The 23,383-nt window shown below is 69.0% G+C and overlaps 3 protein-coding genes across 8 annotated transcripts; 1 reads left to right on the top strand and 2 right to left on the bottom strand.

The window, feature by feature from the left end:
• Positions 1 to 949: 949 nt before the first annotated feature.
• NEMP1 (nuclear envelope integral membrane protein 1) lies at positions 950 to 6,448 on the bottom strand. Of its 5 annotated transcripts, none has more exons than XM_040618657.1 (10): positions 6,171 to 6,448; positions 5,169 to 5,290; positions 4,823 to 5,033; positions 4,434 to 4,506; positions 4,178 to 4,271; positions 3,865 to 3,979; positions 3,419 to 3,644; positions 2,908 to 3,081; positions 2,443 to 2,627; positions 950 to 1,819 (listed from the first exon to the last, which is right to left on the bottom strand). In XM_040618657.1, exons 1-9 carry the CDS (start codon positions 6,424 to 6,426, stop codon positions 2,444 to 2,446), a joined length of 1,455 nt encoding a protein of 484 aa, XP_040474591.1. In that variant the 5' UTR covers positions 6,427 to 6,448; the 3' UTR covers positions 950 to 1,819; position 2,443. The 5 variants fall into 5 exon arrangements, with proteins under 5 accessions (XP_040474591.1, XP_040474596.1, XP_040474593.1 ...); XM_040618662.1 differs by having other exon boundaries at positions 4,823 to 4,931; XM_040618659.1 differs by having other exon boundaries at positions 6,207 to 6,448.
• A 458-nt stretch (positions 6,449 to 6,906) lies between these two features.
• On the top strand, positions 6,907 to 12,851 carry NAB2 (NGFI-A binding protein 2). Of its 2 annotated transcripts, none has more exons than XM_040618650.1 (7): positions 6,907 to 7,026; positions 9,122 to 9,926; positions 10,163 to 10,296; positions 10,833 to 10,884; positions 11,209 to 11,341; positions 11,434 to 11,634; positions 11,749 to 12,851. In XM_040618650.1, the coding sequence occupies exons 1-7, from the start codon at positions 6,938 to 6,940 to the stop codon at positions 11,841 to 11,843; spliced, it is 1,509 nt and encodes a 502-aa protein (XP_040474584.1). In that variant the 5' UTR covers positions 6,907 to 6,937; the 3' UTR covers positions 11,844 to 12,851. The 2 variants fall into 2 exon arrangements, with proteins under 2 accessions (XP_040474584.1, XP_040474586.1); XM_040618652.1 differs by lacking the exon at positions 6,907 to 7,026 and adding an exon at positions 8,246 to 8,619.
• Positions 12,852 to 12,855: 4 nt separating this feature from the next.
• STAT6 (signal transducer and activator of transcription 6) lies at positions 12,856 to 22,748 on the bottom strand. Its single transcript, XM_040618498.1, is given in 23 exon segments — positions 12,856 to 13,673; positions 13,744 to 13,890; positions 14,154 to 14,234; positions 14,352 to 14,456; positions 14,577 to 14,671; positions 14,673 to 14,703; positions 14,913 to 14,982; positions 15,208 to 15,354; positions 15,474 to 15,610; positions 15,729 to 15,823; positions 15,898 to 16,104; positions 16,267 to 16,359; positions 16,536 to 16,658; positions 16,821 to 16,908; positions 16,988 to 17,176; positions 17,282 to 17,413; positions 17,585 to 17,733; positions 17,933 to 17,973; positions 18,105 to 18,222; positions 18,338 to 18,421; positions 20,329 to 20,467; positions 21,497 to 21,627; positions 22,422 to 22,748. Coding segments are annotated over 23 exon segments (2,877 nt in total). The 5' UTR covers positions 22,698 to 22,748; the 3' UTR covers positions 12,856 to 13,474.
• Positions 22,749 to 23,383: the final 635 nt, after the last annotated feature.

Below are 23,383 nucleotides of genomic sequence, written 5' to 3'. Positions count from 1 at the left end.
AGTTCACGAGAGAGGAGGTGGGGAAGGATGGGGTGAGCGGGGCGATGGAGATGGCTCCATCAGGAGCTGCAGCCACTGGAGAAGGTGGCAGAGCCTCCCTCTGCACAGGGCACTGGCCCCAAGACCCCCGTCCTGCTGGGTGTAGGACCCCAGGGTGTGCACCCATGAGTGGGAGCCAGAGCAAGAGCCCCCCCGCAGGGCTCCAGGGCAGCCCAGGGCTCACCCCAGTCTTCCCTGTGGTGCCAGGGTGCCCCCGGCCAGCCCCAGGGTGCAGGGGTGCTCAGGTGCTTCAGGCTGGGAGCAGGGGGGTCCACAACTCACCTCCCAGTCGCACAGCAGCGGTTCCTGGAGTGGCTTCAACTGGGGCTGCCTGGGAGCCGGCGGTGCTCAGCCCAGCCCAGCACCCAGCACTGGCCCGGTGCAGCCCACGCGGGGGCGGGGGGCTGGAGGGCCCTCCCTCAGGGCACCGCGCCCATCGCGGACGGGGAAACTGAGGCACGAAGCAGCCAGCCAGCTGGGAAGCAGCCTCAGGCTCCGGCAGCCCCCAGCCCGTGCCCAGCCCAGGGTCCCAGCCCAGCTGCACCACCACCGCCGCCGCCGCACTCCCCTGCCCAGCCCAGCAGCTGGGAGCAGGAACAAGCAGAGAAATTCACTTGCAGCCGAGCAAACAACGCGAGCTTCCTCCCAGGGCTGCGGGAAAGCGGGGTGACGTGCAGGGCCCAGCGGAGCTGGGAGCGCCGAGGGAAGAAGACACCAGGGCCAGAGATCCGTGGCCATGGTCCTGCCTTTGCTCCGGGGCTGCCACAGGGAGCCCAGCACCCAGGGACCCATTCTGTGCCCACCCACCCCACCCCCCCGGCACCAGCAGCATCCTTGGCAGAGCAAGAGCTCCCACGGGCAGGTGAGAGAGCCCAGGATGGAGCCCTAGGGGCTGGACAAATGAGACTCATTACCTACAAAATACATCTTTATTAAAAAATATAATCAATCATTGAAACATGCAGAGGGGATGCAGTAGCAGAGGCTGCTCACACCAGAGCAGGCAGGGAAGCACAGCAAGAGCAGGGCAGTAAACCTGGAACAGAAACAAACCAACGGCAAAAGCTCTGGCAGGGGCACGGGCGAGGTGGGGGCTGGCCGCAGGGACCCCGGCCCCCGGGACAGCGAGGCTGCCCGAGGGCAGCTTTATTGCTTGGAAAGTTGCATAGATCGGGGCATCCCCTCCCCCTCCGCGCTTTGGCAAGGCCCAGGACCTGTGGGGGAGGGAGTGGGAACGCTGGCAGGGACCCCCCCCCCCTCCCCTGCCCGAACCAGCGGGGAAGGGAGCGCGGTGCATCCCCATGTAACAGCAGGGTAGAGGCAGAGTGTAGCAACTCCAAGGGGACTGGGAGGTGCCAGCGAAGCGGGGAGGAAGGAGCACATCCACACTCATCCTCAGCCCAGGGAGCACCCGGTAGGCAGAAGCAGGGGAAGAGGGAGGCTGGGCACAGCCTCTGCCAGGACACAGCAGCCGGGGGGAGCGGGGCGAGCGCGCGGGGCACCGAACGGACTTCCAAGCTGCCTTCTCCCGAGCTCTATGACACACACGCGGCAGGGCCAGCTGAGCCCCAGCCCCACCACGAGGGATGTGCTGGGGTTTTTGGTATCCAAGGCAAAGGCACAGTCCAACCAGCTGTGCCCTTTGGCATCTTTGGTAACAGCAGGAGGAAGAGGAGCAGGTCGTCTGCTGCCTGCTCCCTCCCCGCGGCAGCCTGGCAGCGGGCAGATGCTGAGCACGCAGGTCCAAAGTTCCTCTTGTGCACGTCACCCTTGCAGGCATCTGCATGCAAGACAGACCTTTCGCTCCGTCCCCACCTCGGCAGGCAGAGACGCTACTGGCAGAACTGGGGTGCCCCGCAGCCCAGAGGCAGCGGGTGGGGAAGAGGGGCTCCCATCTGCTGGCCACAGTAGCCGTGCTGAGGGACAAGGCAGGCTGCTTCCAGCAGCCAGGTCAGCACCCAGGCCTGCAGAGGAGGTCCTTGCCCCCACAATTCGTGCACTACACAATTCACAAGCACCCACGCCAAAAGCCAAGGTGGCTCCAGTCCACCTTCAAGAGAGGACCAGCATCCCACATCTTGTCAGCAGCCCAGTCCTCACCTGCCCTGCGGTCCCCAGCCCAGCCCGACTCCCTGCATCTCCTCTGCACCACTCAGGGCTGTGCTGACAAAAGCTTTCGTGCCTTAGCCTGGCAGGAGCTGCCTGGGGAAGATGAGGGTGTCAACCCCCCCTTGTCCTCCCACCAAGCTCTGCTGCAGCCAGCTCGGGGCGAGATCGGGGGTGCTGGCAGGCAGACGCGCCAGCTCTCCCCAGAAAACGGGGCTTTGTGCTCTGCAGGTGTCAGGGCAGCGGGGAAGCAGCAGCGGTTCTGCCCCTCGCCTCCCTGGGCCTGTGGCAGCTGACCTCAATCAGCATCCAGGTGGTTGTGGGTCAAGGAGTAACTGACGTCGCTCCCATCAAAGGAGTTGTCATCATCCTCCTCGAAGAGCTGGTCCTCAAAGAACATGCTGCTCAGGCCGTACTCCTGCTCGTGGGCACAGACCTCTTTGGGGGTGATGTGACAGGCGCCCCCCACAAAGTCAGCAAACCTGGGAAGAAGCCACAAAGAAGCCGGTTGTGCACACACGTGCCCGGCAGCCTCCGGTGAGGCCCTGGCACACAGGGAGCTGGGGTGAAGCGTTTCAGCGCCAGGACTGGGTGTTCTCTGTCCTTCCCCCGTGGCACACCCTGCTTCCGCGCACCACGGAGCTTCTGTGCCTCCACTTCCCTAACTCTAAAGCCCGATGCGACAGCACGGAGCGACCCCCGGCTTTCAGAAGCGCAGAGATGCAGGCCGGCCACCCTGAGCGCGCTGCCAGGGGACATTACCTCTTGGGAGACTGGATGCGGGAGACTGCAGTCCAGGCAGAAAAATCTGGGCTCCTGCAGTAGCTTCGAAGCTCCTCGAGGGCCCTGCGTGTCTCCACCTCCCCCTGCACCCGGTACTCCTCCTCCGTCAGCAGGCGAGGGGGGCTCGGCCCCAGCCTGGCACTCTGCAGTCTCCTGCCAGCGGAGTGGCACCAGTTACTGCCCACCCAGCCGGGGCAGGAGCTTGGCGCAGGCCCAGCACCGCGGGCAGCTGGGTCAGAGCTGGCAGCGGGAGGAGCGAAGCACGTCCCTCCGGCCTCAGGAGCGAGGTTCCCAGCCACAAGGAGCAGCAGGGCACTCCCCTGCACCAACCCCAGGGAAAGAGGGACACCACTCCCCCCGGGTATATCCCCCCAGGCCCAAACCCCAGCAAAAACGCCCTGGTTCTGCACCACAGACTCCATCTAGCAGCTCATCCAGGCCCGACAACGGCTGGAAATCAGGAGCAAGCCGGGGTGCTTGCAGTCCTCACCTGTAGGCAGCAAAGGCCCACTGCATGGGGTAGTCCAGGTTCTTGGTGCAGATGGCGATGATCACCAAGGCCAAGGCGATGGGATAGATCTGGATGCCCGTGTACATCAGCAACAGGCCCAGGAACTGCAGGGCCCAGGAGAGGAGGTTGATGCTGCGCTCGTTCTCCAGCGGGCCGTACCTGTAGCACACGCTGAAGCTCACGAAGCCCACGAGCAGCAGGTAGCCTGCAGGAGAGCGGACACAGACTAGTGGGCTCAGCCTGGCTGACAGGAGCTGGCTGAGCAGCATCTGCCACGCTGGAGCCCACCTCTCTCAGGAGCACAAGGGCAGTGTCTGCAGCAACGAGGGGGGCAGAAAGCCTCAGCATTTTCCACCAGCACGTTGCAGCGCCAGTAGGAGACACACAGACTGGTGAACTGGTGAGTCTGAAGGGCTCACACCTACCTAGGAGGTACTGCCAGTAGGACTTGCAGATCTCCTGTAGGTTCTTGAAGATCAGCTGAAGAAGATACAGGGAAAAGGACCAGCCTCCTGCCAGCAGCAAGTAAATATGGCTTTTCTAGGAGAGGAGATGGGACACTCAAAGAGAGGCAGCAGGCAGCCACGGCTACCTCCTGCATTTTGCTCCACGCAAAGCCAGACCCGCAACCCGGTACCCCAGGGCCATGTAGCCCAGCACTCTCACCAGAATAACTGTACAGGTGTAGAAAGGGCTACGGCTGCGAGGTCTCTCGCTCCGAGACAGCCTGACACTCACCTTGGGCATGACCTTGGACATCACATAGACAAGGATAAGCAGCGAGGTCAGCAAGCCGAAACTAATCCCGGCCGAGTAGTAGAAGAGTTGGCTCCTGCAAAGATCACACGCGTTTACAAGGTGTTTTACAGCTCACGGATGCCTGTGCACAAACACACCTGCTGGGAGCAACCCCCTGAGAGCCCGCAGAGCCAACCAGGCACAGCCCACCCAACCCTCCTCGTCCCCAGCTCACAGGGGAAAGGAGGCGACTTACCTGCTCAGCACGTCCCCGCAGAAGAACAAGAACAGGCCCAGGAAGAAAACCAGGAATAGCTTAGGGTCAAAGCCTGGGAAGAGAGCGAGTCCAGGTTGAGATGAACGCTGGCACGGGGCTCTCCGGGTTGAGCTCCAGCCTGCCACATAGTCACAAGGACAGGGAAGGGGCAGCATCCCAGGGAAACCTCCGACAAGAGACCTGAATTCCCCCCTTACATCCCACAGACAAAGACACGCTTCCCTTTGCAAGCCCATTTTCCTTCCCCAGGAAGGAGTTTGCGCGCAGACCACGAGCTCCCTCGGCCACATTCTTGCTGCCCCCCGACAGTGCTGGTGCAGCCAGAACCACCTCCCACCCCAGGAGCCCCCGCCACGGAGGAGACGTACGTCGAAAGAGGGTGACGCAGTACGTGGTGCCAGCCTCCAGCAGCTCGACTTTCAGGCAGGTTTTGTTGCTGTAGAGATCCACGTCGATGCTAGTGTCATTCAGCTTCTCCTTCAGGAAGGAGAAAACAACGTTCCACATGTTGAATTGCTTCAGCTTCTCCTCGCTGTCCACCTGAGTGACTTGGATCATCCGGCTGCTGTTGATCCGGATCTGTGCAGGGGAGGGGAGCAAACGGGGGCATGGCCGCAGCCGCCGGAGGGGCTCAGCCCAGCCCCCGGGACCAGGACCTGGAGATGACTGGGTCTCCGGGACAGGGACTGGAGAGGACCTGCCTTCTCCTCTCACCTGTGTCCTCGTCCATATGTCGTGCCATTGCGGGACACGCGTGTTGGTGTAGCAGAAGTGGTGAGGAGCTGCATGACGGTAAGTTTGGCCCTCGCGGAGCGGGATGACCAACTCCTCGGCATCTGCGCGACACAGAGCAAAGGGATTCCGTAACGCAGACGGAATGAGAGGCCCCTGCTCCCACCCACTTCACCCACCACAACACACGGGTCCACTTTCCCATCCCGGAGCCCCCCAGTTAGGCGTGCTCCAGACACAAGCCCTTCCTCTGCCTTGTTCTTTCCTGGCTAACGCTGCTCCTGGCGCTGTCGCGGCAGCACCAGCTCCCCCCCTGCTCCCTTTCCAGCGTCACCCCTCGTTCTAGAGCCGGCTCCATCTCAGGGAATTCCCGTACGGCTCCCGCATCCCACGGCGGGCCCGGCCGCTCCGGCAGGTCCGCCCGGCAACACGCTGGAAGCCCGGTCCCCAGCACCCTGCGCCGCAGCACCGGGCCGCAGCTGCCCACGGCCACCGTGCCGTGCCGTGCCGTGCCCCGGCGGTGCCGTGTGCTCCCCCTAGACCGGCGGGTGGGCACCGAGCCCCGAGCCGCGGCCCCTCGCCCGGGGATGCAAAGGAAACACCCGGCGGCTTCCCGGGAAGGGCTGGCCGGGGCGGGGGGCTGCGCTCGGACCGGAGATGCGTGGGGCGGGAGGAAAAGCCCTCGGCTGCACCGGGCAGCTCCCCCTGTGCGAGCCCCGGCTCCCCGACCCCCGGAGGGGCCACCGGAGCCCCCTCGGGCCGCTGCCCGGGCCCGGCTGGGTCAGTGCCGCCGCCAGCTGTCCCGCTCCCGGCCGGGGTCGGCCCTCTGCCGCCGCGGGAACGTCGCGGGAGGCAACGACCCCAGGCTGGAGCCTCTTGCTCCCGGTCCCAGCCCCCCCTCCCTTCGCACCGCCATGTGATACGTGACGCCCTCGCCCCGCCCGGTGCCGCCGCCCCGCCCGGTGCCGCCGCCGCTCCGCACACCTGCGCCGCTCCGCACATCTGCGCCGCTCCGCACTCCTGCGCCGCTCCGCACTCCTGCGCCGCTCCGCACTCCTGCGCCGCGCAGCGGCAGCGGCAGGAGCAGCAGCACCAGCGCCGCCAAGAGCCGTTGCCGCCCCGGAGCCGGTTTCATCCCTCCCGCCGCGGCCGCACCAGCCACTTCCGTTTCCGCCCGCTCGGCAACGGCCGCTGAGACGGCGGCGGAGCCAACGAGAACGGCGCGTGCGCGTGGCGTCATCGCCGAGCGACGGCCGAGCTGACCAATCGGAAGGACTGTCGCGGCCCCCGCCGTGTTGACTGACAGGGCCTGCAGCCTATCAGCGTAGCGCGGGCAGGAACCAGCCATGGTTCCGCCTTTGGTTCTACGATGACCGACGGGCGCGCCATTCAAACCGGAGGGCCGCCCAGCCCGTGGCAACCTCGAGCCCAGCCTTAGTAACGGCCCTGATAGGCACGGCCCTCAGCCTATCAGAGAACAGGCCCGGCCCGCCGCGCCCTCCCAACTCCCCTCGGACTCCGCTTGATTGACAAGCGCCTCCTCCTATCAGGGAGCGGTCTCACGTTGTTTTTATGCAGGGGCCACGCGTGGGGGAGCGGCAGGTCCTGCCCCCGGTCCCGCTCCCCGCCGGCTGGGTGGCCGCGCCGGGTTGGGGCTCCGCGGGGCCGGGCCCGGGACAAGGGGCCCCGCCTGGGGCCAGGGGCAGCCCAGGGTGTCCCGTGGGGCCGGGGCGACCCCCGGCAGAGGGGGGATGGGGGGAATTCTGCATCCCACGGGCGAAGGCTCCGCTCGGTCGCGGGGGGGCTCCGTGCCCGCCCTGCGTCCCCCCGTTTCTCCCCGGTACGGGCCGCGTCCCTTCCCCCAGCGTGGGGGAGCAGCGGGGAGGCGCGGGGCGCCGCCATCCCCGGGAAAGGGGGGGTGACCTCCCCCCCGCGCGGGTCCCTCCCCGTGGGGCGGCGGGCGCCAGGACGCCGGGTGCGCCGGCCGCCCGTGGGCGGGGAGCGGGCTCGGGCAGCCCCCCCCAGGCCGTGGGCGGCGGAGCCGGGAAGCGGCGGGGCCGTGGGCGGAGGATGTGCGTCAGCCGGGGGCAGCAGCCGGGCCTGGGAACGGCCCCGCCGCGCTGGACGCCTGGTCGCGGGGGGGGGGGTGGGGGTGGGGGGGGTGGGGGTGGGGGGCGTGGGAGGGGCGGCCGGGCGGGGATCAAGTTGGGGGGAGCGGGACCCCCGCGTCGGGGACCGTGCCCGTGGGGGAGCCCCTGCTGTCCCCTGCCAGCGCCGGAGACGTGCCATGTCCCCCCCGCTCCATCCCCGCCATGTCCCCCCCCCCAGCCCCGGGCAGGATCGCGCGGGGGCGGCTGCATCCACGCCAGGCGCCCGGTCTCACCAGCCGCAGTATAAATAGCGCTGAGCCCCGCAGGGCCGGCGGGGGGGGCCGTGACCCTCCCGCGGGGGCGGGGTGCTGCGGGTGGGGGGGCTTCGGCGTGGCCCCCCCACAGCACCTGAGAAACCTTGTCCCTCCGCTCCCATTCTCGCTGCTCTGGGCCAAGGCCTGCGCCGTGGGGGTGGGGGTGGGGGTGTTCACTCTGGAGCCTATCGATGGCAGCCGCTGCCTGCCGGTGACCGGCGGGGGGGAACGGAACTGAGGCCGCAGCGGGCTCTGGCACCCGGGGCTGAGGGGGAAATCCCGGGAGAGCGGCGGGGTAACGGGGCCGGGATGCTACGGGAACCGGAGATGCTGCGAGCGCGGCCGGCTGGACCCCGGGGAGGGGGGGGCGGGAGGGTCCCGCGTGCCCGGCCCTGTGTGCCCCAGCCTGGGGTGCTGGGAGCCCCCGCGATGGCCGGGCACCTGCAGGGCCGGCGGCGGGACCCCCGGCCCCGCGTCCCCTCCTCCTCCGGGAGTGTGCTGCCTCCCCCCCCCCCCGGCGCCTCGCGTGTCCCCCCCGCCCCCTTCCCCGCTGGCCCCCCCCCCCCCCCCGGCAGAAGCTGCCCGCGCTGCGGGACCCCCGGTGCCGCCGTAGCGGGGCGCCGGTCCCCGCTCCCCCCGCTGCCGCTGCGCCTCCCGGCCGGTGGGGGGGAGGGGGGGGGGGCCGGTGCCGCCGCCCCCGCCCGCTGCCCCCCGCCCGCCGCGGCCGCCCGCGCTGCGCTCGGCGGGGGCGGCAGCCGCGGGATCCGCCCACGGGGCCTCCCACGCCGCGGCGCAGCCGGGGCCGCTGCTATTTCACGGTACCGCCCGTGTGGGCGGCCCGCAGAAGCGGCGCGGCGCGGCGGAGCGAGCGCGCCCGGCCCGGCCGTGGGACCCCCCGAGCCCCGGGACCCCCCCACCCCCACCGGACCCAGCGCCCGGCGCTGTCCCCGGAGCCCCCGCCGCCCCCCCGGAGCGCACGGCGGCCGCGCACGGGGCGGGCGTAGCGGCCGGAGGCGGCTCCAGCCGGCGGTGAGCGGCCGGGAGGGGATGGGGGGGGTCGGGGAGACCGCGGCACCGGGATGGGTCCGGGGCACGGGTGGGGGGCCACCGAGCAGGGCGGGGGGACCGGGGATGGATGGCCCCGGCGGAACCGGGACAGCGGCACATCGCCGGCTCCGCGCCGTCGGGGATGGGGAGGGGCTGGGGCAGCCCCGGACTCGTCCGGCCCCACTCGGGGGCCCTGGGGGGTGAGGGGGATGGGCACGGCACCGGGAGGGGAGGGGAGGGGAGGGGGGGGGGCATTCGAGTCTGTGCCGTGTCCGAGGGAGCTGTGGCTGTGGGGTCCATCCCACCCCGGGGAGCACGAGTGGGCCTGGGCGCCCCGTGGGGTTTGCACCCCGTGTCACCCTGGGGTGCTGCCCCCCCCCACTCCTCCCCACCACCCCGTATCCCCGGGCCAGAGAGTGGGGAGGGGTCTTCTCCTGCGTGTCCGTCTGTCCCCCGTGTCGTGACCCATCCGTCCGTCCCGCAGGCTCGCCATGGCCCTGCCCCGCACGCTGGGTGAGCTGCAGCTGTACCGGGTGCTGCAGCGCGCCAACCTGCTGGGCTACTACGAGACCTTCATCCAGCAAGGGGGGGACGACGTGCAGCAGCTCTGCGAGGCGGGCGAGGAGGAGTTCCTGGAGATCATGGCGCTGGTGGGCATGGCCACCAAGCCCCTGCACGTCCGCCGCCTCCAGAAGGCCCTGCGCGAGTGGGCCTCCAACCCCGGGCTCTTCAGCCAGCCGGTCTCGGCCGTGCCCGTCAGCAGCATCCCCCTCTTCAAGCTCTCCGAGGCCGGTGGGCGCAAGGCGCTCAGCAACGGGCACACCAGCCCCAGCGAGGCTGTGGGCAAGGGGGGCAGCAGCACCGGGACGCCCCCGGCACGGAGCCCCACGGAGCCGGGGGAGAAGCTGTCACCGTCGGCGGCCCCGCCGTGGCCGGGGAGGAGCACCCCTGAGTCGGAGGGAGGCGGGGATGAGGAGCCGGGGGGTCCCCCCTTTTCCCCGGGCGGGAGCGGTGGCGAGCAGCCGGTGGGCACGGAGGTGCTGGAGCCGGAGCTGGCGCGGACGGTGGCGGAGAGTGTGGAGCGGCTGCTGCAGAGCTGCCCCCGGGGCGGCGAGGCTGAGCTGCGGGCGCTGATGAAGCTCAACAAGAAGCTGGCCAAGGCCGTGGGGCACATCTTCCAGCTGGAGGATGGCGACCGGCACAAGGAGGAGGAGATCCGCCGGCACAGCGCAATCTACGGCCGTGGCGAGGCCCGGCGCCGCGAGGGCAAGCAGCTCACTCTGCACGAGGGTGGGCGGCACGGTGGGGTCCGCGCTGGAAGGTCCTGGGGGGGGCGGGGGCTCTGGAGGTGGTGGGGGGTTGTCAGGCTCTGACCTGGGGAGGAGGCTGCGGTGGGGGCTCCCGCATGGAGCAGGTGGGAGCCGGGTTCTGCTCCTGCCCGGGTGGCACCAGACCCAAGCATCACCTTTGCCGTGGGGTCGCGTGGGCGCTGCCGTCCCTGCTCACGCTTCATCTCTGCCCCCAGCTCATCATCAACGAGGCGGCCGCCCAGTTCTGCCTACGGGACAACTCGCTGCTGCTGCGGCGCGTCGAGCTCTTCTCGCTGTCGCGGCAGGTTGCACGGGAGAGCACCTACCTGTCCTCGCTCAAGGTCGCCAGGTGAGCCTGGACCTGGCAAACCCCCTCCTCACCGGGCAGGGGGGCCTGGCCGTCACCCCCTCTGCGCCCCTGGGTGCTGTACCACAACCCAGCGCTTCTGGGTGGGGATGGGACCCCACGGGGCCAAGTTCTCCTTCCCGTCTTGTCAGGTGTTTTCTGCCTGACCTCGGGGTGTGGGAGGCAGAGGATGGCTGGGATGCCTGGCGCTAGGGGGAGGGGGATGCTGCTGGGTGGGGGCGCCCCATCCCTTGCCCCCTTCCCCAAAGCCCCTGCCCGCCGCCTGCCGTGGCCAGGCTGCCTTTTCCCTTCGCTCTCCAGCTGCTCCCCCCTTTTTGCCACCCCCGGCTTGATCTGCGCCAAAGCCCCGATCGGCGCTGTCCCATGGCACCGCCCTGCCCGGGCGGCCGCCCACGCTTGCCACCGTGGCTGGCACTGCCCGCAGCGTGGCGGGAGCCCGGGCGGCCCTGCCTCTCGTGGGGCCCCTGCACCGCCGCCCCCACACCTGACACAGCCCCTTCTCCCCCCCCCCCTCGCAGGGCACATCCCGAGGAGAGCGGAGCCACCGCGGCCAAGCGGCTCAAGCAGGAGGTGGGTGCCCACCCAGGGGTGCCGGGGGACAACGCGCCCACACCCGCGTGCGTGGGGGTGCAGGCGCGTGGGGGTGCGCATGCACGTGCAGGTGTGCACACCTGTGAGCGTGGGCGGGAGCTCGCCCACGCGTGGGTGGGACGGCGCGGCGTGCCCGGGGCTGCCCACGCTGCCTCTGGCAGGTGGCGAGGGGCTGCGGGGCGGTGGCCGTGGGGCTGGTGCTGCCTGTGCAGCCGCGGGCACCCTGGGGTGGGTGGCACAGAGCCCCCGGGCAGGATGGGACCCCTCCGTGGTGCCCTGTGCTTACCCGTGCGCTCTTGGCAGGCGGGAGAGCAGAGCCGCCCTGAGCTGCTGCCGCTGCCGGTGGGGCCGGAGCCCCCCGGGGCTGCGTACCGAGCCAGCCTGGAGGAGGACGCGGGCAGCCTCTCCGGGGAGAGCCTCGACGGCCACTTGCAGGGTGAGTGGGGGTCCCTTCCCCTCCCCGGGGTGCCCGTGGGCAGGTGGTGGCCGCCCCCCCCTTGGCACTGACTCTTGCCCTTCTGTCCCCAGCGGCGGGGGCCTGTCCCCGGCTGACACCGCCGCCCGGCATGGCCCCCGACGTGCCCCTCGGTCTCCCCCCCCACGGGCTCTGGAGTCGCCACATCCTCCAGCAGACGCTGATGGACGAGGGGCTGCGCCTGGCCCGGCTGGTCTCGCACGAGCGTGTGGGGCGGCTCAGCCCCTGTCTGCCAGGGAAGCCCCCGGGACCAGGTGAGCCCCCACCGGGCTGGGGTGGGGGGTTGCCGTGGGGTGGGGGTTTGCCGGGGGGCCGGGCTGTCTTCTCCCTACGGTAGCCTTGACGCCATCTCCCCCCTCTCCCCGCAGAGTTCGAGGACGGGCTGGCGGAACGGGGTCCTCCGGCCCCGCCTGAGCCCCCCCGCGGCGCCATCAAGGTGGAGCAGGAGACCAGCCGGCAGTGAGGCCCCCGCAGCCCCCCGCCACCATTAACGAAGCAATAACGTGCTGGGGGACGGGTGCTGGTGGCGCGGCGGCAGCGCTCCGGGCGCAGGGAGCCGGCGAGGACTTGGCCACAGCCCCCCCAGGGCCCCCATCCCCTCCCGCACCGACGCTCTGGTTACCTCAGCCGCGGCGGGACGTGCCCCCCCCCCGCAGCAGCAATACCCTTGTCCCTGCCAGGCTCTGGGCCCCCGCCGCCCCCCCCCGGGGCTGGGAAGCCGTCGATGGACTCGAACCCACTGTACAGCCCCTCCTGCCCGCGCCGGGGCTGCCTGGCCCCCGCCGTCACCCCTCGTGCTAACCGTGGCAACCCCCCCCGCCCCCCCCCCCAGGCCACTTCGGGCAGGCGAGCCGTGTCCCCCGGCCCCGTCACTGCGTAGGGACAAGCGTTTCACCACCAGCACGTGAGCCGCATGCAGCACCGCGTGCTCCCGCGTCAGCGCTGCCGCCCACGCCGGGCACACGGTGCTGGCGCGCAACAGCCCCGCGCGCGCCCCCGCAGCGCCCACGCTCCAGCCGCCAGCCCCCCTCCCCACAGCACGCACGTGCCGGCGCACCGTGCACACGCGTTGCGACGCCCCCCACCCCCCCCACCCCCAGCGGCACCGCATCGCTCACGTTCAGCGTTACCCCTGTAAATACCCCCACCCCCCCCGCAGCAACCACAGCTCAGTGCCAGCGCGCACCCCCCTGCCCCGCACGCCTCCCCGCAGCACACCTCCGCCCCCCCCCCCTCCCCGATTACCTGCGTGCACTGCCATGCATGGTCCCTGTGCCATGGGGTGTCACACATGCAGTGGGGTGGCACACGTGTGCACCCCCTCCCAGCACGAAGCAGGCGGTGTTCGACGGGCACCGGGGTGGTGCTGCCGCCCCCCTCCCCCCGTTTCTGCAAGCCGTGCCCAGCCCCGGCCCCCCCTCCCCCCCCTTAGGACTGTGTGGTGTCTTTTTAGAGCATTAGCAATTCTTCCTTTGTAACGTGTACAGTAGATTATTTATTTTGTTATTTTGGAATAAAACTTTATTTTATGGCTTATCTTCCTGCCCCCAGGCTCCCCTCTCCCTGCTACAGCCCCGCTCCAGGCTGGGTTGGGGGGGGGGTGTGTGTGTGTCACAGCTCACAGACCCCCCGGGTGTGCAAGGTGTCTGCCCCCCTTCCCAGGCCGGTGCAGGGGGTCTCGGTGCCCCCCGCCCTGGCACACAGCGGGCTGGTACCTCTGCGCCGGTGTGTTTCCCGCAGCCGCCTGCCACCCCCGCAGCTGACTCATCGCGGCCCCCGCGGGGCTGAGCCTGGCGGCGTGGGTGGGGGGCACCCACGCAGGTCAGGGCCCCTGTGCCTGCCCCCCCTCACCCGGCACCTCCCAGGCCCGCGGACCCCAGCCTGGCGTGGGCGGCAGCGGCTCCGTACTCCGAAGTGCAGCGTATACACAAGGGGGGGGACAGGGTGTTACCCAAAGTGCTGCCCCCCCCCCGCTGGAAAATCCCCCCCTCCCCTGCCAGAGCTCCCACCCTGGCACAAGTGGTATTGAGTCCAGGAACCCAAACAAGGCTGGGGAGGGGGTGTCACAGCCCAACATCCCCCCCAGCAGCCCCCTCACACGTGCCCTGGCCGGATACTGTCGTCCCACCGAGACTCCCCCAGACCCCAGCAAGAGGCATTGGGGCTGGGGTACCCGCCGCGTGGCAGGGGGGGTGGGAAGGGGGGGCACAGTGCAGGGCCCTCCAGGGACATCTCCTGCAGGAGGAACTGGTCCAAGTCCGAGCTGGGCGGCAGGTCCATGCTGGGCGGCATCCTGGGGGGAGAGGTGACAGGGTGACTTGGGGCAGCTCGCCCTGGCCCCCTGCGGACCCCCCCACGCTTACCACCTTGGGGAGCTCTGCAGTGGCTGGTCCACCATCGGCGGGAATGGGCCCAGCTCGGGCATCTCCTCGTCCTGGGGCTCCGGTGAGGGGCCCCCCGACAGCAGCTGTGAGGCCTCCCCCGTTATGTACTGGTTGGGCATGAAGGGCCTGGGGGGCAAAAACCGGAGGGGGGGGCTGATGCAGGCCATGGGATACCCCCCCACGCCCAGGGGCGTGTGCCGGCCCCAAGGCATGGGGGGGGGGGGGGGAAGTGCTTGGTTTGGGGGGGATGGGATGGGGGGTCTTGCAGGGAGCACTGGTCAGCTGGGGAAGGTCCCCCCAGGTGTGCCTGCCCCGGGGCTGCGCCGCGGTGGGGAGAAGTGGGGGGACAGATGGGGCTGCCCCCTCTCTGGCCGCGTGCCGGGTCTTACAAGGGGTTCCTGAAGGCAAGGTCCTGGCAGCGGGGCAGCGCGGGGTCCACAACCAGGGACGGCGAGAGCATGGGTGATGTGCTACGGGGAGGAGCAGCGGGAGCACTGAGGGGTGGGGGGAAACGGCACCTGGCCCCTGCCCGAGGGCGGGGGATGGGGCTCACCCTGCCCCCCACCCAGCACCAGCACCGTTCCTACCTGGGGAAGGAGGACCTGAGGCTGTCTGAGGCCATGATGTTGACGTTGCTCTCAGCTGTGGGGTAGCCCGTGGGGATGGGCTGGGGGCAGAAGGGAGCAGGGGGGCTGCAGGCGCAGACACAGAGGGGTTGGCATCTGAGGGGCTTCCCTGCCACAGCCCCCTGCACCCCAGCACGTGCGAGGCAGGGCAGGTCTGCCTCCGCCCGGGCATCGCCGGGCACTCACCAGATGGGGCTGAGCACCGACTGCAGGCTCTCCGGGGGCAGCTCGGGCTGCAGCACGGGCAGGCTGAACATCTGAGCCGGGGGGGCGTCGGGGGGGGGCCCCGGCAGCGCTCTGGGGCTGCTGGTCCCTGCAAAAGTGCATCATCCCCATCATCCCAGGCCGGGCTTGCACGCCACAAGGTCCAGCCTCTGAAGAGGTGCAGGCGTGCTCCGCCGCAGCTCGGGACACCCACGGCAGGTTTCTCTCTCCCAAATGCCCCCGTTTCGCCCGGTCAGAAACCCCCAGCCCAGCAGCGACGCTCGGGCCGGCCGGTGAGGTCCTTGCACGCACACCCACCTTTCGCTTTCCACCGTCATCTTGATGGCAGTGGAGACGTAGCCCCGGCCATCCTTGCCTGTCTGCTCTTCTGCTCAGAGAGAAGCATCCATGAACCCCCACCCCAGCACAGGGCCGTGCCACATCAACCCCCTCTGCCAGCACTGGCCGCCCCTGCAAGCTCTGGGGCCAGAGGGGACCTGGGGGAGACCCCAACCCCCTCTGCCCTCCCAAGCCCTTTGGCTTCTCCCCACAGCACTGCTGGGGAGGCAGAGGCGAAGCCCAGGGCCCATCTCTGCCCCCCTCCCCCACTCACTGTTGTAGTGACTCCCAAACGCCTGGTCCTTGGGGGTGTTGGGGTAGAGGTTGCGGAGCTGCCCCAGGTCCCGGATTCGGTCACCGAGGGACCGGATGGACAGGTCCTTGGCGGAGAAGGGCTGGATGTTCTCCACCTGGCTGGAGCCTGCGGGGAGATGCAGCACGGGGCTCCACTGCCTGGTCCCCGTAACGCCCAACATCTCCAGGTCACAATGACACCCCCCTTTCGCGGTGCTGAGCGCAGCCCCTGTCTCCCCATCTCACCATCCTTGCCCCGGATGACGTGAGCGATAGTGACGCCCCCGATCTCCGAGTCACTGAAGCGGAGCAGGAAGGTCCCGTCAGGCTCAGTGCTCAGGAGCTTGCAGACGTACTGCTTGCTGATGAAGCCGATGATGAGCCTAGAGGGACGGGCAGATGGGGGAGTGGGCCAGGGCCAGGGGGGAGGGGAGGGACCGGGATTCCCCAGCTCTGGCCCCGGGGCAGACGTGAAGCCCCGCTCTGCCCCTGGGCACCCACCTGTCTGACCAGTAGCTTTTGAGGCATCTCTTGGTGAGGTCAAGGACTCCATCAAACCACTGCCAGAAGGTGAATCCTCGACCAGGCAGGATCTCCTGGGGCAGAGAGGGTGTGAGGCTCCCCAGGGCCACACCAGCGCCTGCCCACCCTGGCCAGCCCTCCCAGTAACCTTGTTGAACTGGGCCCAGGAGACGCTGCGGCTCTGGAAGTCCTCGAAGCTGGCGCTGTGGTCATTGAAGATCTTCTGGGCCAGGAAGAAGTAGTGCTCCTTGAGAAGCCCCTTGGTGGTCTGCACCTCTGCCATGAACTTCAGGTTCAGTGTATCACACATCTTCTCCCAGGGCACCCGCTCGGCCACCATGAAGGGCACCCGGTCCTGCAGCAGGGTGGGATGGCATCAGGCCCCGCCGCCCCAGCCCAGCCCACCGCATCCCACCCATGTGCTGTGGCTCCTGCTTCAGCCCACCGGACCCAAGCCCAGCGTCCCGGCCGCTCCTTCCCCCACCCCCTGCCCTTCCCTTGGGCTCGCGGCACTCACAATCTCGGAGAAGGCGTTATCCCACAGCACGGTCGCTTTGGCATTATTGTCCTGGTTCCCGTGGACGATGACCACGATGGGCAGAGACAGGACCTGGGGCAGAGCGCAGCCCCCTCAGCCCTGAGGGCACGCCGAGGGAAGTGGGGCTGGCTGCCCTGGGACCCTCCCAGCCCAGCACGGGGCTCCGCTCCCAGCTGTCCAGGACAGCTCGTCCCATGGGGGACAGCTCAGCACCATCCAGACCCATCCCGCGGGAGAGGGGCAGGCACCTGGAGGTGGATGGAGAGGTTGCTGGGGGTCAGGGTCACGGTGGTGCTGAACAGCATGGCACACTTCTCCTCCGTCACCGACTCGGAGCCCTTCCGCTCACAGCGCTTGATCTTCTTCAGCAGCTGGGGAGGGAGAGCGGAGCGTCACCCCGGGGCAAGCACCGGCCTTGGGGACCCCCAGCCCACCCCCCACCAGTGGCTCTGTCACGGGGCCTCCCAGCCCCCCCAGCCGAGCCCCCAGCCCATCCCGCAGCCCCAGCACGGCCCCACGCTGGTGGCACTCACCACGTTCTTGAAGTTAGCACAGCAGGTCCCGCTGGTGGGGTTGGTCTCCAGCGCCACCACGTTATGCATGATGTCTCCCGTGCTCTCGCTGGGCAGAGGAGGGGGTCAGGGGGGGAGTGGCAGCACGGCAGCCCCCCCGCCCCCCCGCTGGTCCTCTGGCTGCTCACCTGAGGGCACTGCTGTAGGCGCTGAGCGCCTGCTCCCGTGCCTGCTTCTCCGTCACCATGTCAGCCCGCACCATGTAGGGCTTGGACGATGCCTTCAGCAGCTGGGGGCCCAGCAGGAACCGGACGCTCGCCTGGAACTTGGTCTGGGTCTTCAGCACCTGCGGGGGCTGCTTCTCCACCAGGAAGGAGCTGGGGGACAAGGGGAGACAATGGTGCCCAGCACAGCACCCCCGCCGGCTCTGCCACCAGCCCCTGCAGACCCACCTCACCCCTCTGCCCCCCCCAGCCCGTTACCTCTTGACCAGGCTGGATAACACCTCACTGAAGCGCTCCAGGATCCGGGGCAGCAGCTCAGCCCCCAGCTCCGTGCTCGCCGCCATCACCTGCTGGTGCAGCTGGAAGTAAACCTCGACCAGGTTCTCGCACCTGCCGAGGGGATGACGGAGAAAGGGGCACCCTCAGCCAAGGCAGAGCTGGACCACCCCCACCCCCACCCCGAGCCCCTCGGGCCAGTGGGCTCCCCATTCCCGGGGGAGCAGAGCAGAGGGAGCAGGAGGGTTGCTCTGGGTTCCCCAGCCCTGCCCCGTCCCACCTCACCTCTTCTGCAGTGGAGATAAGTTCTCCTCGAAGAGCGCCCCATTCCCAGCCAGCTGCTGCTGCCTCTTCCAGATCTGGATCCTCTTCAGCACCTGCTGCTTGGCTGCCTCCAGCTCTTTCACGGCCTCCAGGATCAGGGTGGGCAGCTCCTGGGGGGCAGCACCGGCCACGGGGCTCTGCATCGCACCGCCACCCCCCTCCCCAAGACCCACAGCCCTACAACCATCCCCGCAGGGCACCAAGACCCCCAGAGCCCTGCGCTGCCCTCCCTGCCCCAGAGCTGGTCTGCACCTTCCCTGGCAGGCAGGGCTGCTGGGCTCCCCCCGGGTGCCCCGGACCCCCACTCACGCTCTCGGGAGGTTTCCCTTCCATCTTCAGCTGCAGCGAGGCTGTGGGGGAAGGATGGGGCTGGTGTCTGCACTGCACCGCCCAGCACCCCGGGGAGGGTGGCATGCCACCTTTGCTGCGCGCCACGGCAGCCCCGCACCGAGCAGGGACCCATCCTGCCCCAACCCCTCACCTGCAGCACCATCCCGCAGCGCCTGGATCTCGCGGACGCGGTGCTGCAGCCGCTGTAGCCCCAGGCTGAACTTCAGCTCCTCCTGGCGCCGGTGGAAGCTGAGGGGCAGGTGACGGTCCTGGGGCAGAGCAAAGGGGGTGAGCAGGGTCCTGAGCCGGCCCCGTGCCTCGGGGTGCTCCAGGAGGGGGACGGGGACCTCGGGGTGCCCCAGGAGGGGGACGGGGACCACGCACCCTCTTGAGCACAGCGGCCTTCTCACCCTCCAGGATCGCCTTCAGGACGGCCACCAGCCGCAGCGGGTCCCGCCGGTAGGTGTTCTGCGGGGGGCCAAGCCCAGGGCGTCAGGGGGACAGGACGCACACCCAGCCCCAGCCCCCTCCCCACCCCGTTCACACGTTTCGAGCCCCCTTCCCACAGTGAACCACGCTAAGGCAGACTCCGAAGTTTCATGACCCAAAACACGGGACAGACCACAACTCGCTGCTGTTCTGACGGAGCTAATTTCCAGCTTTAAAACCACTTTAAACTGTGCATTAAAAAAATAGATGAGTCAACTTCCAATTAAAAAAAAAAAAACAACAAAACATCGAACCAAAGCAATTTCTCTGTTTCTGCAAGCATCTCCCTGAGACTCACCAGCCTGACACCTGGTGAAGGTTCTCCCAGCTGCCCTGGCCCGGGTGGGTCGATGCTTTCCACCGAAAACGGAGAGGAATTTCCCTGCTGGCTCCGGCTCCCTGCGCCGTGCGCCAGCTCCTCCAGCCTTTGTGCATTTCCCAAATTAGCTACTTCCCAAAACAGCAGCAGAGCGCACGGGTGAACTGCCGGACTGACTGCCGGACTGCCGACGTGCTCGACAGCTTCCCGTGCTGGCCGGGAGGCAGCTCTGTGCCCGACCCCCCCAGCCCCCCCGCACCTGCCCCCCATCCTGATGCAGCACCAGCGGCGCTGGGCTGGCACGGGGGCTCTGCCAGGGCAAACCCTGCCAGACCCCGGGGGTTGGGGGGACAAAAGCCGGGGGTTTGGCTTCCCACCAGCCGGTTTCCCACCCCACTCACCCCAGCTGCTTCCCTGGCCCTGCGTTCACCCATCTGGTGGGCGAGCACCCAGCCCCCACCCCCACGCGGCAGCACCCACGGCCAGCGCGTCCCCTCCCCTCTGCGGGGCCAGGTCGGGACTGGCAGCGAGCTTGGGAGAAAGGAGGGTTTGCTGGTTTTCTCTTGTGGGATGAGGGATGGTCCGAGGAGGGAACATGGGAGGGTGGCTCTTCTTGAGCATTTAAAATAAATAAAAATAAAAAAAAATCAACACCCTAAGCTGAAACATCTGTGTGTTTTCCTACAATTGCAAAAAGCAAATCTGGTTTTGGACAATTACCCTGTTCCCCAGAAGCTATGACTAAAGCTGACCCCTTCCCAAGTGGTGAATATTAAAAATGTCTGTTACCAAAAAAGCAGGGCTTTCAACCAGAACGGGGCTCTGGGAGCGAGCACCACTCAGCCCTTACGCAGGAGAGAGAGTACAGGGGTTAAATCTGCAATCACAGAAGGTGGAAGAGAGACAGAAAGCAATTCAAACAGACCTTGATAAACAGAAACGGCCCAGAAAAAGAACCCCGGCGTACACACGCACACCCGGCAGGAGGAAACGCGGCAGAACACACGGCACAGAGGAAGGAAAAAAATCAAACGCTCAAGCAGAAAATGGGGAACATCTGGTGAGGCAGCCAGCCGGGTGCTGGCAGCTGGGGGGAGCGGGGCCGGGGGGGCTTCCCCGTGGGGACAGGGGCCGGCACAGCGCCTGGGAGGATGTGGCCGTGGGGGGCAGCCCCCCGGGGAGCTGCGGAACCGTGGTGGCGAGGGCAAACCGGACAGCCCGGCGGGCAGGGTGGTGTGGGGAGCCGAGGGGAACCGCAGCTGCGGCCGTGACAGCCCCAGTGCCGCGGCGAGCTCGGGGTCAGCCCCTGGATGCAAACAAACCCCCTTCTGCCCCCCTGAAGTGCCCCAAAACCCCCAGTCGCTGAGACCGCACAAGCTCGTTGCGCACAGACGGCGCCGGCCTTGAAGCAGACGCCGAGGGGGAGCAGCCCCCGGCCCCGGCCCCTTCGAGCAGCGCTTGAACCAGCAAACGTGGAATACCACAAAATAACCCCATCTTCCTGGGCAGCCAGCCACGACCCCAGCGCCACACAGCCCCGAGGGTCCCGTGCCCGACCCCCACGCACCTCAATGCCGCTGACTTGCTGGAGGATCTGGCACTGCTGCCTGTCGCTGCTGGCAGTGCCGCGGAGCTTCTCCAGCATGGCCGAGAGCATCCCGCCCGCCACGCTGGTGCAGAAGGCGTCCGAGCCATTGAGGAACTCCCTGGAGAGGGGAAAAAGCGGTTTGGTGGACGGGCAGGAATCCTCCACCCTCCCCTGTGCGACCCCGACCCCCACGCTCGCTCCGGGGAGGAAGGGGACACCCGCCTTCCCGGCGCGTAACCCGGTGCTGCTGGATTTTTAGGGGAAATTTGCTGCACGGACGGGGTGAACCGCGCTCTGAGCAGGACGGGGCAGTTCCCTGGAGAGGACACGACCTCCCGAAACCTCCCCCACGCGTACACCCAGCTGCTGCGCGTCTGCCCACCCGCCCCCACTGTGCCTCATCCCTGCAGCGTGACCCCCACCGAGCGACGCGCTGTGGGTCCCGGGGCCACGCACCACGGACCAGCCCCCCTCGCCCACTGCTGCACCGCAGCCTTCTGCACCGCTCCTCTGGCCGCAGAGCACCGGCACCGCGCACGGCGGCGCGGCCGCGGCCCCACAAGGCAGGAGGATGGGCCGGGGGGACCTTCCCGCAACGACCGCACAAAGGAGAAGCTCCCCAGAAAGCCTGGCCGAGCCCGGCACGGGGACAATCAGTGGTGGCCATTACGGGGGCTGGGACCAGGCTGCACCCGCTGCCACCCCCAACACAGAGCGACACAGCGCAGACGCCGCGGGCACTGACGACCCCGGACAGCTGCGCTCTCTGCCCATGGGTCCAGGAACTCCACTGGTGTCCAGTCTGGGGTCCTGAGACCCTTCCTGGGCTACGCTGCAAACACGCCTGCCTCCACCCCTGTCCTGCCTGCAGCCCCCGACCCCCGGACAGGACCCTCAGACCAACACCGTGGTCCTGCCACTGGCCCCGACACCCCCTGCAGACCCCAACCCCCTCACCCACCTCACCTGGGCCCACGGATGGGGCCCGTCACCAGCACCCACCTCCACCAGTGCGTGCGGACCTGATGGGTGAGGCACTGCCCAGGCTGGGGACCCCCCCCCCCAGCTCAGCTCACCGACGCTGACCCGGGGCGCGTGGGGGGCCGTGCCGGGGCAGGACAGAGCCCGCAGGCACCGGGGGACTCACCAGGGCTGGTTCTCCAGCCAGTCGGCCAGGAGACAGCGCAGGCTGCGGGGAAACTCTGTGAAGAGGCCGCTGAAGTCCTCCGGCGGCATCTGGGAGACGATGCTCCAGAGGGACATCTTGGGAAGAGTCACCTGCGGAGAAACAGGAGAGGGAAGGTGAGCGGGGTGACTCGGGCGCCGTGGGCGGCTGCTGCACCCAGCCACTGCCCGCCCCTCGTCCCTCTGCCGTCTGAACCTGCCGCTCAGCCGGGTCTGGGCTGCTGGGGTGGAAGAGGAGGAGGAGGAAGCCCCAACCCAGGATCAGCCTCTTGGGCAATCCTGGGCAGGCAGGCAGCCCACTCGCGCCTCAGTTTCCCACATTTCCAGAGAATCCCTGCGGTCCCGCCGCAGGCGATGCCCAAGGACGGGCGCGGAGACGGGAGAGCCGCCAGGAGCAGGAACAGCACAAGACCCCAGCGCTCGGCGAGGCTGCTCTGCTGGGGTGGTCTCACCGGAGTGGCCTGGCTGCTCCTCAACGCCCCCCCAGCTGCCCCCCCCCCCCCCCCGAGGAAGGCACCTTCCCCAGGCCCCAGACGCCCCCCAGGAGCGGGAGCTCCGAGCTGGTGGAAGGCACGAGGACTGGAACGAGGCGCTAGGTAGAAACCCCCCAGGGAAGGCCTGGGCTGGGGGGTCACGTCCCAGCCTGGACCACGGGTGCCGTTCCCCCCGCGCCCTGAGCCGAGCGTCACAGCCCTGACGGTCCCTCCCCCTGCCCAGCACCGGCCCCCAGCACCACTGGCAGCCTGCCCCATCCTGCCCACGCCGTGCCTCTTCCCGACAGCTCCCTCCCTCCCCGCATGCTCACATCCCCCGGCCCCGCACCTCTGGGCCCCCCCCCGGGGGTCCGGCAGGCGACGGGGGCCACCGCACCCCTGGTCCCAACGCACCTGGCTGCCGCTTCCCCCAAACCCGGCCGGGGCAGGGGCCAGATCCTGCGGCGGGGCGCGAGGCACCGGCAGCTCACCGCCCAGCCGCGGCGCCTCCGGGACCCCCGCCCCCCCACCCGCCCGGGGTTGGCTCCTCGTCCCCCAAAGCCAAGAGCGAGCGGGAGCCGCGTCACGCGCCCTGGCGAGCAGCACGTTCCCCAGGGCCTGGCCGCGCTGCCCGAGCCCAGAGCCGAGGCGCAGGGCGGAGGTGGAGCTGCCGGAGACTTTGAGAAACATGCGAGGGGAAGGAAGCCAACATCACTAGGGCAACATGGCGGGGTGTGCAAAACAACCGCGACGCAGGCCCGCGCCCGGCCCCCAGCCCCGCTCCGGCCCCCAGCCCCGCGAGGGACCCTGGGGACAGGGGTGCGCCCCGGGCCGGTGGTGCGGAGCATCCCTCCCGCGGGGCCTGGGCACGTGGGGGGATCAGCCGCGCCAGGTGGTCCCGCAAAGCCCCACGAGGGCGGAAGAACCGCAGCGGATGGAGACCCAACCCCCGGGCACCTGTCCCACCCCCGGGCACCCCTCCCACCCCCCAGCGCGGCACTTCGGGGGGTGGCCAGAGCAACCAGCCCCCCATGCACAAAGCCCCCCCGGGGGGGTCAACATGGGAAACACGCTCAGCGCTGCCCGCGCCCCTCAGGGCCCCGGTGATGGTCGGTGGCGGCAGGCAGGGGAGCGGGGCAGGAGGGAGCAGCAGCGTCCCGCTCTGTGACCCCGGAGCTGCCACCCCTGTCGTGTCCCCCCCCCCAAAAAAAAAACACCTGTATTTCTGCCCAGCCCCGGGCGGCAGCTGCTGGTGGGTGGGGGGCAGCCCAAAAGCCGGAGCTGCCCCCAGCCCCCCGCTGGCCCAGGGGACACCAGCTCAGGGGACACCGGCTCGGGGGAGCCCGGGGGGGACCGGCCCATCCCCCACTGGCATC

The sequence above is a fragment of the Falco naumanni genome, chromosome 20 (genome assembly GCF_017639655.2).
Source record: "Falco naumanni isolate bFalNau1 chromosome 20, bFalNau1.pat, whole genome shotgun sequence".
Taxonomy (NCBI): domain Eukaryota; kingdom Metazoa; phylum Chordata; class Aves; order Falconiformes; family Falconidae; genus Falco; species Falco naumanni.
The sequence above is the reverse complement of the archived record's forward strand: the minus strand, read 5'-3'. Positions and strand labels throughout refer to the sequence as shown.

What these genes read in the sequence shown, in the direction of transcription:
- NEMP1 (XM_040618658.1), bottom strand. Translation starts at nt 6,426, where the DNA reads ATGACGCCACGCGCACGCGCCGTTCTCGTTGGCTCCGCCGCCGTCTCA. An exon ending in TGCGGGGACGTGCTGAGCAG is followed by an intron (nt 4,272 to 4,433) that starts GTAAGTCGCCTC and finishes TGATCTTTGCAG; the next exon opens with GAGCCAACTCTTCTACTACT. An exon ending in TGGGCCTTTGCTGCCTACAG is followed by an intron (nt 3,082 to 3,418) that starts GTGAGGACTGCA and finishes CTCCGCTGGCAG; the next exon opens with GAGACTGCAGAGTGCCAGGC.
- NAB2 (XM_040618650.1), top strand. Translation starts at nt 6,938, where the DNA reads ATGGGGGGAATTCTGCATCCCACGGGCGAAGGCTCCGCTCGGTCGCGG. An exon ending in CGTCCCCCCGTTTCTCCCCG is followed by an intron (nt 7,027 to 9,121) that starts GTACGGGCCGCG and finishes TCCGTCCCGCAG; the next exon opens with GCTCGCCATGGCCCTGCCCC. An exon ending in CCAAGCGGCTCAAGCAGGAG is followed by an intron (nt 10,885 to 11,208) that starts GTGGGTGCCCAC and finishes CGCTCTTGGCAG; the next exon opens with GCGGGAGAGCAGAGCCGCCC.